The 13,022-nt window shown below is 32.1% G+C and overlaps 1 protein-coding gene across 3 annotated transcripts in view; it reads right to left on the bottom strand.

Annotated features, from left to right (window-relative positions):
- Positions 1–13,022, bottom strand: part of LOC148624304 (uncharacterized) — a 42,924-nt gene extending 29,902 nt beyond the window's left edge. For 2 of the 3 annotated variants that reach the window (XM_088566992.1, XM_088566991.1), the window contains exons 1-12: positions 12,684–13,022; positions 10,232–10,319; positions 9,445–9,537; positions 8,504–9,166; positions 7,970–8,137; positions 7,192–7,280; positions 5,325–6,790; positions 4,713–4,948; positions 2,256–3,172; positions 1,582–1,688; positions 1,163–1,262; positions 268–386 (exon numbers count right to left, since the gene is read on the bottom strand). In XM_088566992.1, coding sequence (XP_088423118.1) covers positions 268–386; positions 1,163–1,262; positions 1,582–1,688; positions 2,256–3,172; positions 4,713–4,948; positions 5,325–6,790; positions 7,192–7,280; positions 7,970–8,137; positions 8,504–9,166; positions 9,445–9,537; positions 10,232–10,319; positions 12,684–12,892 — 4,255 coding nt within the window. In that variant the 5' untranslated portion in view covers positions 12,893–13,022. Of the gene's footprint in view, positions 1–267; positions 387–1,162; positions 1,263–1,581; positions 1,689–2,255; positions 3,173–4,712; positions 4,949–5,324; positions 6,791–7,191; positions 7,281–7,788; positions 7,807–7,969; positions 8,138–8,503; positions 9,167–9,444; positions 9,538–10,231; positions 10,320–12,683 lie in introns of those variants that run through there. The other variant, XM_088566994.1, reaches the window with a different exon arrangement.

The raw sequence follows: 13,022 nt of genomic DNA on the forward strand, positions 1-13,022 counted from the left end.
ATGCAGTGCCAATGAGGGAGAATCTCCCTCATGATACACAGCTAGTGAGGGAGAATCTCCCACATGATACAGTGCCAGTGAGGGAGAATCCCCCAAATGAGAACTGTTCCAAAGGTTAATAGGTATTTATTTTGGGTATTTTCTACTTAGACAGAATCCTTATATCAATGCAGAAAAACTTTTACGGGGTAGTCAATGTACTCACTACTCGGACAGAACCCTGACATCAATGCAGGAAGACATTTACTGGGTAATCAATGTACTTACTACTGAGACAGAATCCTGACATCAATGCAGGAAGACGTTTACTGGGTATTTTAGGACAGCAACAGTGAACAATAATGTGGTTCAGATTCAAACTCAGTTTTTTAGCCACTCTCTCTAGCCTAAAATATCACCAGAACTCCATAAAAATTGGTAGCATTATTGTTGGTTAAAAATATGATACAGATTTAAGTCTTGGTTTAATCATTGGTAGTATCCAGGTTTTGTATAAAATTACATGCGAACAAAGTAACATATTTCTGGGTAAATGTAACATGTTCAAAATTTGCATTTAAAATTTTGAAACTCTAAAGAAATTCAAAACTAAAAATAAAGAATAAAATACCCTTTTTGGACCCCAATTCTAAAATGGGATTACAACTGTTAAAAATTCACAGTAATATTCCTGTAGCAGTGTAAAACCTTGCATTCATATTTCAAACAGATTTATTCATTGAAACATAAGTTATGGCATTTTACCAGTACTCAATTTACTGCATGCATTTGTAGAAATAAGTGAACTAATTCTTAAGTCATTGCAAAGAAACAAACACTGAAAACAAGGATATTACATTACTTTCATGTAGAAATGTTACCACATAAAATTCTTTTTTATTATCCATGCACTTTACATAAGGATATTATACACATACTGCCTGCTGTTGAGGGTGGTATACTAGATTACCACATGCAGGAAGAATATCAAACGAAGTTGAGGGTAATATTCTTTTCTGAGTCTGGTGATCTAGTATACCATACTCCTGAAATTTATGAGATTGGGTGGTAAACCAGAATAATTCATCTCAATGTAAACCAATGAAAAACTTAGAATTTTATATGCAGTATAATATATCACAATGCTTATACAGATAAATCTACAATAATAATAGCAACTTACTTTGATGGTGGGATCTTCTTAGAAAACATTAGTTTTCCAATAGTGGATATTGGTCCTTCTTCAAGCATCTTAAAATAGTTCTTAGGTATTGCCATATTTTCTGAATTTTTAAATCAACATATGATAATGTATGTTCTGATTTTACTTTCTTTTCTAAATGGAAAGCTGATAGAAAATGTTCCGGTAATAAAAAAATCTTTGAATTATCATTGGATTGGTACAAGTGTACTTAATTATTCTTTAGTTGGGTAAAAAATGTACTACTAAAAATATAACTACTCTTCAATTCTTTTATTTTCATGTTTATATGTCAATAACTTAAAATAAAAATTATCAATCTTTTTAATACATGTATTTCATTATCAGTTTTACCATTAAGAAATACAAAACTGCCAAACATCACTTAAATTTGAACATACCTTTAGAAGAAGCTTCACTTTCAGCTACAACCATGGCCAGTCCTTTAAGATGGTCATATAAATTCTGTAAATAATCTTTATTCACAATAAGGTCCTTATTACAACTCCTAAAATTGAAAAAATAATAAAATGATAAATGGAAATAGTTTAAGTTTTTTTTAGGAATGACCTTTCAAAAAAGTTCTATTGACTAATCTACCTACACTGTAAAATGATTTTTGCAGTGTTCTAATTTTCACAATTTTTAAAAATTGATACCCATGATTGTGTTCATGTTACAGAACCTACAAAAATTAGCAACCATGAAAATTAATATGTTTAAAGTATTAAGTTTCTATAAAAAAGATCATTTCAATTGATGAAGAACTGATATAACATAAGGCTACATTAAAAAGGAAAAAAACAGTACATGTAATAACTGTCATTATCTTCCATATTTTACATCATTAGTTTTTATTGCATGTAGCCTAAGCCTTCTTCACTTTTTTTATTGAAAATTGACTCTTAACAAGCTACCATTCAACATGGCAGTGACAAAATCTTGTGGTGATTCTTCTATTAGATGCAATATCACTTAATAATTATATATTAAAATGGTGTACTAAGGATAGTTCTCTTGAATAGGTTTTCAAAATGTATTTTTCATAATTTACATAATGTTAAGCACATTGTACCTGGTAAAGAGCTTGACAAGCCCCCCTGGGGGTAGATCCTGTTGTAAAACACCAATCAACCCTTTCATAGCAATATGAATAACAGGTTTATCTGTTGGGTCTCCAGTCTTTGATGGTGAGGATTTGGGACTAATTTTACTGTTAGGAGATGTGTATAGTCCAGTCTTATCAAGCTTGTGAATAAGGCCTTCCGCTGGTAGTTTTCCATATACTTGAAACACATGTTCAACTTTATCAATTGACACTTTAAGGTCTGTCAAAAGTCTAGCATATGCTTCACAATATTCAGGATACAATGGTATTGTGGCAGTTTTAAGCAAGGCTTGAATACTGTGTTTGTAAAATGTCAAAAGAACATTTTTAATGCTGAACTGTTTTTGACTTCCATCAATATCAGCACCTTGTTGTAAAAGTACTTCAAATAAATCAGTCACATCCCAAATATCTTTCATTCTGCTGGAAACTTTGTCTCCTTTATCACTGACATGTCTTAAGGTCTTTTTGTTGTCTACTTTATCATGAGTAATTCTCTTAGATTTAATGGAATCAATCATATTATTGCACATTTCCCATGACCTACAACCAATACAAAGTAGATCAAAAAGTATCATGGAAGAACAATTCTCTTGTTGAAAGCAACAATCTAACCTTGGTGTATGTACAGTCTTACATTTTGGCTGAGGTATTTTTGGTAGTTTTGATATTGAAAGAAGTTCATCTGCAACACTAGAAACAGACACAGTAGCAACTCCTGCAGCAGCAACAGATCCAAGGGCCTTCATACTGAGCTGACCAGGTTTGCTTGGTACATTTTTCTGTGATCCAATATTGAGGCTTAATAGTTTCCTTACAGCAGCTGAGTATTGCTGAGCAAATTTCACTTCCGTTGCTTCAGGTCTGTCATCAAGTTTTTGTAACTGCAAGTAAGATAAAAATAAAGTGCCTCGCAGAGTGCAGCTTGACATGACCCCAGAGGTCAAACCATAAACAGCTGGGACAAGTATTGGCATACCATTCAAGCTTGAAATTTGATTGTGATTAGATATTTGACACAGGATAAGAATTTGACAAGAATCAAAGTAGACCCTTTTTGGCCCCTGATCCCATTAATGGTCTAGTCACAACCTCTTAAATCAATCTAAATCTTTCTTTTTCAGGTATGGCACCTTGTGATACAATTTCAAAGAGATGCATTTTCTTTTACCAAGTTATTATCAAGACATCAAAAAAATACTTATTTCTGACTCCTAATTGGGTTGTCACAACCCCAAAATAATTTCCAGCCTTCCATTAATGGTATGGCACCTTGCAGTACAATATCAAAGAGATCCATATATTAATAGTCTAAACATTGTACAAACATAAAAGGCTTCTGGCCCCTTTTTGGGCCCTCGTTCCTTGATGGTTCAAGTTTTAACTCCAAAAATCAACCCCGTCTGATCTTTGAGGAAAAGAATATTGTAGAACAATGTTATATGACATCCATATGCTATTACTAGATTTTATTATTAATTTCTAAGAAATAGTTGTTTTTTGACCCCCAATTCCCAAATAGTTGGAATCATAACCCATGTAATTGATACTGTCCTGCTTTTTTGTCAATTGGGACCTTGTTTTTAAATTTTATAAAGATCCTCCAACCAATATTGAAGTTACTGCATGAAAATCAAGTGTCTGCAGATGACAACAACACGAGTGACGACAAGAATGAAGATGACAGTGCCATACCATTATAAAATGGTGTTTTGTTCTGTTTGTATTATAACAGTGTAATCTGTGTTTATTAAAATAGTGCAATCTATGTTAACTACATGTATTTATTATTAAATATAAGATAAAGAGAAACAGCTTATGTATTTTTTAAATGAATATATGTACATTCAAGTCAGAATATAGCAAAAAAATTAATGCCTTTATCATGTTTGTTGATTTATAGGCCCTCTTACTGGAGAATTTTCACTGATTATTTTACATTCTTGATTACACCATATTTACCAGATATAAAGGTTTTTTTTATAAATTAGAATATTAATCTATTAATTACATTTGTTAATATTTTGCAACTATCGGTATGTAACAATAGTATAATGACATTCCCAAATATATCGTCAACTTAAACATACTGGTATATATTTACACTCGAAGCTCTATTTAAACATCTCATACATTTTTGTCTGTCTTTCGTAACACCCATTATTATAAATCATTCACAATTATAAATGTTCGCAATGTTGATGCCCCTAAAGGGCCCCTGATTGGTTTAATTAACTTGTATTCCTTGTATTTTGCAACTAGCAATATATTAAGTCACTTTAAGTAATTTGATGTCAAGCTTGTCTTAATCTATGTATGTTTAAGGTGGTAACAAATCATATGTTATTAGACCATGTCTTTTAAAAGTAAACACTATAAATTTATCCAATCAGATCTATCTCTTAAGTTCCCCATTTCTGTTACCTTGGTAACTTGTGCTGCCTGGTTATAGTTACATCTTTGTAGACACATGGTCAGCAAAGTATCAGGAGATGATAGCATTAGGGAAATAATTCCAGCAGGAAATTTTGTCTTGGATATATTATGACCTCTACTCCTTGACCTTTTCCTACCACTTTTCCTTCCACTCCTGTCAGATCCACTACCACCACCTTGGGATTCACTCTCCAGATGATGTATGGGGCTTGTTGTTTTAGGCGCTAGTAAATATCATAGAGCAACTTTCACAGTTCTATATTTAACAGATAATAATGCTAGTAGACAACAGCAATTATGTAGCTCCATCAAATACCTTGACTTAAACATTATCTTTGTGAAATCCTCTTTATGATGTCACTTACTGTACAAACTGTTTGATATCTACTGTCTGGAGCTTTCATACCTATATTATACATCTGATTTTACAATAAAAAAAATCAGTGGTTACTTTTAACAAAAAGTGTAAAATTAGTTGTAACCTATGGCATTGTATAAGATAATAGTACTGTGACATAAAAACTTCAGACTAACTCTACATTAATGATTATTTTTGCAAAATGGACTACTGACGTAATTCAAAATTCTTATATTACTTACATGAATATGAAAACTTTCTCCTCCTTTCCTTCGGACCTATCAAATCGACACAGATTTCTTCCTCAAAGGTTTCTTTCAAAACTGTGACTGGTTCCAACAAAACTTCTCCAGGTTTCTTTGGAATTTTATCATGACAGACTAGCTGAAACTTCCAATTTGCTTCGTGGATATACTGCCTTAACAAACCCATCTTAGTAGACAAAGTCTCTTTAGTCACCCCACATTGTACAATATCAGTCAAAGATTCTTCCATTGATACATCTATTGAACAAACTTGATTACTTGAAGGTTTCCTTGTCAACTTATTCTTTTCTGTACTTTGACCTCTGACCTGAAATAAAGCTCCTTCAAGGTCTACTAATGCATTTTTTAACATGTCAAGTATGTCTCTTACAAGATATTCATTGTTGAGAAAGCCCACACTTGTTAATCCAAAAGAACTATCTGTACTAAAAGTACTACCATTTTCTGATGCAAAGTTATCTCCCACTTCCATTCTATTTCCTCCTTTATCTTTTTTGGACTGTAATAAAATTTCAGATCTTGTTCTTTGTCTTTTAATATTATAATCATTGTCATTTTGCTTAGTGGCTGCACTTTTTCTGTTCTGTTTCTTGTTTTCCATAAATGGTTCATCATATGACCCATTCAAAATCACACCTTCTGTTTCAACATTCTTATTTTCATTAAAATCCTTTCCGACTGCAGGTGAAGTTGCCTCTGGTGATGTCAAGCTATCTTCAGAGAGCAGGTATTGACCAGATGTCTCATGAGTTTTGTTCCTTCCATTAAATTCTTCTCTGTCATCCTCTTCACTATCAAGGTCATCATAAAATGCTGTCTCTTGAATACATTCGTGGGTAACAAAAAGAAGTGAATAAATATCTTGTAAAATTTCTACTCTGTAAGTCAATGGTTGCAGTTTTAATAAATAATCCCTTGAAACATTAAGTTTTTCCATTACATTTTTTGTGTACACTTCTTGAAAATTTATAGAATTAGCATCATTTGTTGGTCCCTGAATACTGCTGTTTTCAGAGTTAGACAGTAAACTATGACTTCGATATCCTTTTTTTTTAATGGGAGCTGTTAATTTACTATCATAATAGTCAACACAGAAATAAATAGCATCCATAACATTTTTAATAGCACAATACCCACTAAATATAGATATGTCTCTCCATCTTTCTATGTTTATTTCGGATGGCTGATTTGTGCTCTCCTCTATGGAATGTTCTTCCTTTGTTTCAACAAAAGTCACTGTTTTCACTTTGTTTTTTCTATCAACAAATTTTTCGTTTTCCAGGGGACTTTTCTGAAGGATGTCTAAAGCCTCTTTTTGATTTAGTGAAGCAATTCTGGTTGATTGATGTAATACATAGAGAACTGAATGATTCTCTAGTCCAATAAACATATCTGCTGCCCTCTGGTGGTGATTACTAAAGGAAACCTCAGATATTAGTGGCCTGAAAAAAATTATAGAGGAAAATCATCTACTAAATTCCATTTTGGCCAAATTTCATATTAAAAAAAGTAAACAAATGAATTCACACCTGCTGTTAGATGTACAATGAGTCTATTAATTACAAAAATGAAACTAAAAACAAACTGTGCACTAGCTCACAAAGAGAATACCCTCTCTCCCCTCCTTCAAATGGATTTAAATGAATGACCCTTAGGCTGTACTATTCTCTGACAAAATAATATTCCTTCATGCACACCTATATATTAACCTATCCTTTAAATTATGAATATTTACATTGTACTGAAGACCATTTATTCAAAAAACAGTGAGATACTTCATCTAGTTTAAGCTTGACAATATTTCACTAGTTTGCATCAAAACATAGTATTGCTTTGTACTTACTTTGTTTTATCTAAGCACCATTTAATGAGATCTATCTGATAAGCTAGTTTACTACAACCAACTTGCAAAGCTGGATGAAAACAGGAAGACTGAAAAAAAAAATAACAAAGCTTTGTATAAACTGATGAATTACTGCTAATTTTATAATAAAAAAGTGTGATCTAGAGAACTGAGACAAAAGTATAGTACTAACTTATCTTTGTGCAAAAGTACTTTCCTGATACAAATGAATGTAGATTGTATAGTTGATCCTTTCGTCTAAAGATTTTATAAAGTTCATTCAATAGTAATTATTGATAATTTAATAGTAATTATTGATAATTTAATAGTAATTATTGATAATGTCAATAAAAATGATGAAACGTTAATCTGGTTTTCACAGATATCCTCTCCCTCATTCCATTTTTAAAAAGGGCTTTAATTTCTCAAAAGTAAATGAAAAATATGAAGAATTAAATGTGACCTGTTTCTCATAGTCCATAACATTGTCATGGAAAAGATTGAACAGTTCTTAAAACATCACCAGGAGACCCAAAGTGTGATTGACAGATGAATGGACAGATATAGGAAGTAAGGAATGATCAGAAAGTTTATTACACATTAGGATTAGTATGTTCCACTGTGTCATTCTGGTGTGTTAGAAAGATAATGAGATCTGGCATCTACACTCTCTCCCAAGGATGGGGCACTCTTAATTCCTGATAATAAAAGCAAAAATATTTTGAAATTCAATTATATAATCTACCAGTAATTAATTGAGTCTGTAAGTGACTAATACCTCTTCAGTCCATAATACATCCAGGAGTTCTTTTGCAGTTTGACAAGAAAGACAAAAGGACCAACCGTAGAGTAGAAGTAGAGGTTTGAGAGGCTGAAATTCTACTGGTTCTAAAACAACCTTCAAGGCATCAAATTGGCTGGACTTAATCAAAGCAATACAGGTATCCTGAAATAAAGGAGAATACTTCTAATGGACATACCATGATTTGACATAAATTGTTTAATACACATCAGAATTTTATTTTGTTGTCATGAGCAGTGATTTTGTAAACGTATACAGTAAACAGTATCTTAAATTGACATGTCTTTTGTTGTAATCAAAAGGAGTTAAAATTGACTTTATCACAATATGATTTTTATGCTGGGAACAGGAACACATTCTTTGAACAATATACAAATGTATTATGCTTTCCTATTACAGAAATCATTTTTACTGCAAAAATATATTATTATTTAGTGTCTTAATGAATGTTAAAAAATCTACTTAGACATGTTAAGGTATAGAGTGTGGCCTATATGAAAAGCTACTCACCACAACAACTTTAAGAATATGTTGTTCCTTCTTTAAACACATTAAGAAGAGAATTCTCATAAGGTCTTTCTTTTCTGGTTGCCTAATTAAACTCAATAGACATTTTTGTTCATCTGGTAGATCATCTGATTGCTGAATGGAGGCAGTGGACAGTAGATACTGGTGTTCCAAGTCATACTCAACCTTACAAAACTCTTCTACTAAATAGTTACTCTTCCTTCCAATTAGAACTGATAATACTTTATTTCTATCAATCAATGAATTATCTGCTACTGACACTTCATAGATTTTTGCAAAAAGCTCTCTAATAGAAAGATAATTTTGGTACTGCTGTGCATCAGGATCATAAAGAGAGAGTATTCTGTAAATTTTATCTACTTTTGCTGTTCTTTCTTGAATATTTGACTGGTGTGAATTTGATATCCTGTCTAGGAGAACATTAACACTTTTGATATATAACCCTTTCAAATTTTCATTATTCTTCTTATACTGTGAGTGTTTAGAACGGGCATAAATACTGTTAATCAATGAATGACCTAAAAGTGGGTTATCCAAAAGTTTGTCCAGTAAAAGTTTTAGCAGATCTGATGACAAGGAAAGTGGTTGATTGGTGGCCACATCTTCATAGGCCTGACACACTGCCTTCTGATATAGGCATAAGTCCTACAAAGATAAAAATTCAATAAAATGATAAAAAATATCTTAAAAATTACTTCACAAAAAAGTTCAACAGGCTTAATGTTTTGCAGGACAATCTCTTTCCTGGACAACAATATATTCTGCATATTCTACGATGTAATATAAAAAATGTTAGAACTAGAAAAAAATGTCAGCAAAGTAGGAGGCCAAATGAACAGACAGACACAATCGTCACCATATACCTCCCAAAAAGCAGGGAGTTGGAGAAGCATGTGAAAAAAGCATGTGACCTTATGACTTACCTTTAAAACTTGTTCTGACGTGTCTACACAAGCCTCAACCAACAACAGTCTAAATTCACATGATTTTTCAACAGAAGCATACTCTTTTTCTTCCTTAACAAGAAAAAAAATTATCTTTGTAGCTCAATAAATTATTATTATCTTATTACCAGTCTTACAATATATAATTCTATTAATGCATCCAATAACTTGTAATACAAATTAATAACTCATTTACTTACTTACATGTATGGCTACAACAGTAAATGTATAGGTAAGGGATAGTTCAGTTTATATCGCTTGCTTTAAAAGTCCAAACAATCACTTCTTAACTACAATCATCATTATTGAAATATGTCACATCCAATCAAATAAATTAGAGCAATTCATGTTTCAGAGCATCTACATTGACACTCTCTCCCTTTCAAAATCATTATAATAGTATACAACTGAACTAAGTTATATGTATGTGTATAAATCTCTTTATATTGCAATGTAAATACTCTGAGTTTAAACACCAAAGTTTAGCTAAATGTGTATTTAAAATTTTGTATAATCTGTTAAAACATTATCCTTATAATTAAATTTAATTTCTAATAGACTTTAGTCCAAATACTAAGAACTGATTCTAAATTAATTGTTACTTTGCTAGATTTTTTTTTAAAATACAGACTACAGACCACTCAATTTTAATGACCACATCAAAGTATCAACAAAATAACCTGGTTTGCTATAACAAAACCAACCAACCAGAAAGCTTGTTACAAACGAGAATAAATTGTTCAGATAGGTATACAAATGTACATACCTTAATGTCTTCAAAGCATAATCGCTTACATTCTTGCAAACATAACCAAGCCAGCTGATGACTAGACCCAACTTCATTTTGGCCTATACTACAATAGAAAATCCATGTATGAAAAAAACAAGCTTTATTGAGAGACAACTGCATTCAAATAACTCCTGATAAAATTCAATAATTTTCATACAATATTGCTGCTAACAGTTCAACATCTTTTTGATATCGCTAAAAGTGTAACCTTATGACTGTGTCAGGAGGACTCCAGATATTATTATATTGAAACCATAGTTCTATTGGGGCTAATATAAGTTATAAAATATGCCTGATTGTTACATCCACCACATAAATCTGTAAGATGGATAACTATTTCAAGCCAAGGTTTATGACCACATTTCTTTTATTACAATGATGAATATATGCTCCATCACCTCTACTAATATAATAAAAATAAGTCAAAAATAGTAATATTAACTTTCATAAGCTGGACTCTTGACACTACTGTACTATTGTCACAAGAATCATTTGCTCAATAGAGAGCATCTTATTTTTCCATCTAGTTTTCATATTCTCATAAGCATTTTTATGATTCATGGGCAATAACTCCAACATCAATCAATGGATCTTTATGGCAGAGGTCTGTCTCACCATACTTATCAATTTTACCCCATGAAAATTCGGCTATACCCATTGGTTTTCATTATTTATTTCCACAAATCCCAAATTTTAGTAATGATGGCCATATTTTTCAACAGATCAAAAAATCTCCACACACAGACTGTTAAGGGTATCCTAACAAACATTCATGCCATCTTTTGTTACAATCCATTACTAGTAGTCTCAGAGAAGAAGTCAGAAATGTAAAATACAGGAAAAAATTCATTTCAAGACCCATAACTCATTCGTCCTTCCATGAATCTTTCATTTTGGCACTGGTCCAGCTGATCAGGCCAAATAGTTTACTCCCTTCCAAATTTTCGCTAAATCTCACCGTTTTTTTTTTAGTTTAATAATTCTGCAATTTGACCACTATGGTCAATTTTAGTGATAGCAGTCATCTTTTTGGAAGGTCAAAAATTCCAAAGCATATATAGTTAAAGATGTTTTATGGAACATTTATCCTAAGTTTTGTTTCAATCCATCCTGTAGTTTCAGAGTAGAAAACTTTTGAAGTTGGAAATGCAAAATTCAGGGTAGAAATCGATTTCTGGACCAATAACTCATTCATCCATCAATGGACCTAGCATAAATCCAACTCATCATGCTGACTATTTTCCCCTTACCAAACTGTAGCTAAACCCAACTGTTTATTTTTTCTTTACAGAAAAAGGACAACGATAGTTATTCTTGTATACATACATGTATAAAAAAACAACAACCACATGTTAATTTTATATTCTCATCCTGAATTTATCATTTCCTTTTGCAAAAATTATGCTGAATAATAATTAAATTGGTGTTGCCTATAAAGAGTAATCAATGAAGAGTAGCTGCAAAAAATTGCTCCTAATTATGTTTCATTAAAGCTAAACAGCTTGAGAACAAGTCCTGAAGTAAGGGTCAACTTCCAATTTGGGGTTCTACTCCTCGTACAGTCTTTGTTTCACCCATTTATAAAATTAGAAAGTTTGGAAGAGTAATCAAGGGAACCAAGGTTATAGTGGTAATCAAAAGAATGTAATCCAGGGACAAAGACCAGACATGGAAAACAGACATACACAACAAAGAACATAAAGTAACTAAAATCATACATACAAAGTAACAAAAGCAAATAAGCAAGTCAGACTCCACTAAAAACTGGGAGCATGGACCAGGTGCACTGGTAGGGTAAGCGTCCTCTGCTTTTCTAGAAACATCCGCCGAATTGTTCATAAAAAGTCAAGTCTGGGATAGACAAACGAGGAAAGGAAAACCATGACCCGTTGAATAAATCAGTTTTCATGGTGCAGATGGATACACCATAATGATCCACGAGTTTATGATGATGACCATAAAACTTCTGTAGTGATGACTTTAATCTTGTAGCAACATAAAATGTCTTATTTTAATAAAAAGTCTAACTATATATTGTATTTGAAGTACACTGTATCTTTAAATTCAATGGGTCAAGAGGTATAACATTTTACTTGAGTCTGTAGCCTTTTCAAATAAAGAAAATAAAAACACACTTCCTTTGAAAGGGGGTAACTATATTATTTCAGGACTTGTTCTTATTATTTTAACCTGCCATAATTAAAGTACATGCAAATAGCAAACAAGTGAAGGCTGGTCCAAGCTTTGTGATCTTATCTTGCCTGCTATTAATTAATTAATGAAACATAACCCTCCATCCACATACATTCCTCTTGGGAACGTATATGTTGATGAAGGGTTACATTATACTTATAGTCTGCTATATCCTCCTCAATTTCTGGCCTATGGCACATGCAATGCTATAATGTTTGTCAGCTTATAAATTTACCTTCTGTTGTATGGATATTCAACAATATCTAATAGGACTTCTCTGATTTCCGTTGAAATGAGTTGTTTTTCAACATGAAGTCTTGAAATACAGGCTCTGGCTAACTCCCACTGTCCAAGATACAGATTATTACAAAAAAACTTATACAAAAGTTGAACAGAATGTTCTTTTTCTTTTGCTACGGGGAATGTGAAACTTGGGAGAGTCATAGTCTCTACATTGCTACGCCAAATTAGTTTTTTGTAAATTGGAAACTCATTTTCGTCTCAAATTAATCCTTTCGTCCACCATTTTGAAAGTCACATGAACAGTCACCTTTGACCTTAAAGAACTCCAATC

The sequence above is a fragment of the Perna viridis genome, chromosome 2 (assembly GCF_037379345.1).
Source record: "Perna viridis isolate PV_CMFRI_1.1 ecotype Kerala chromosome 2, ASM3737934v1, whole genome shotgun sequence".
In the NCBI taxonomy this organism is placed as follows: domain Eukaryota; kingdom Metazoa; phylum Mollusca; class Bivalvia; order Mytilida; family Mytilidae; genus Perna; species Perna viridis.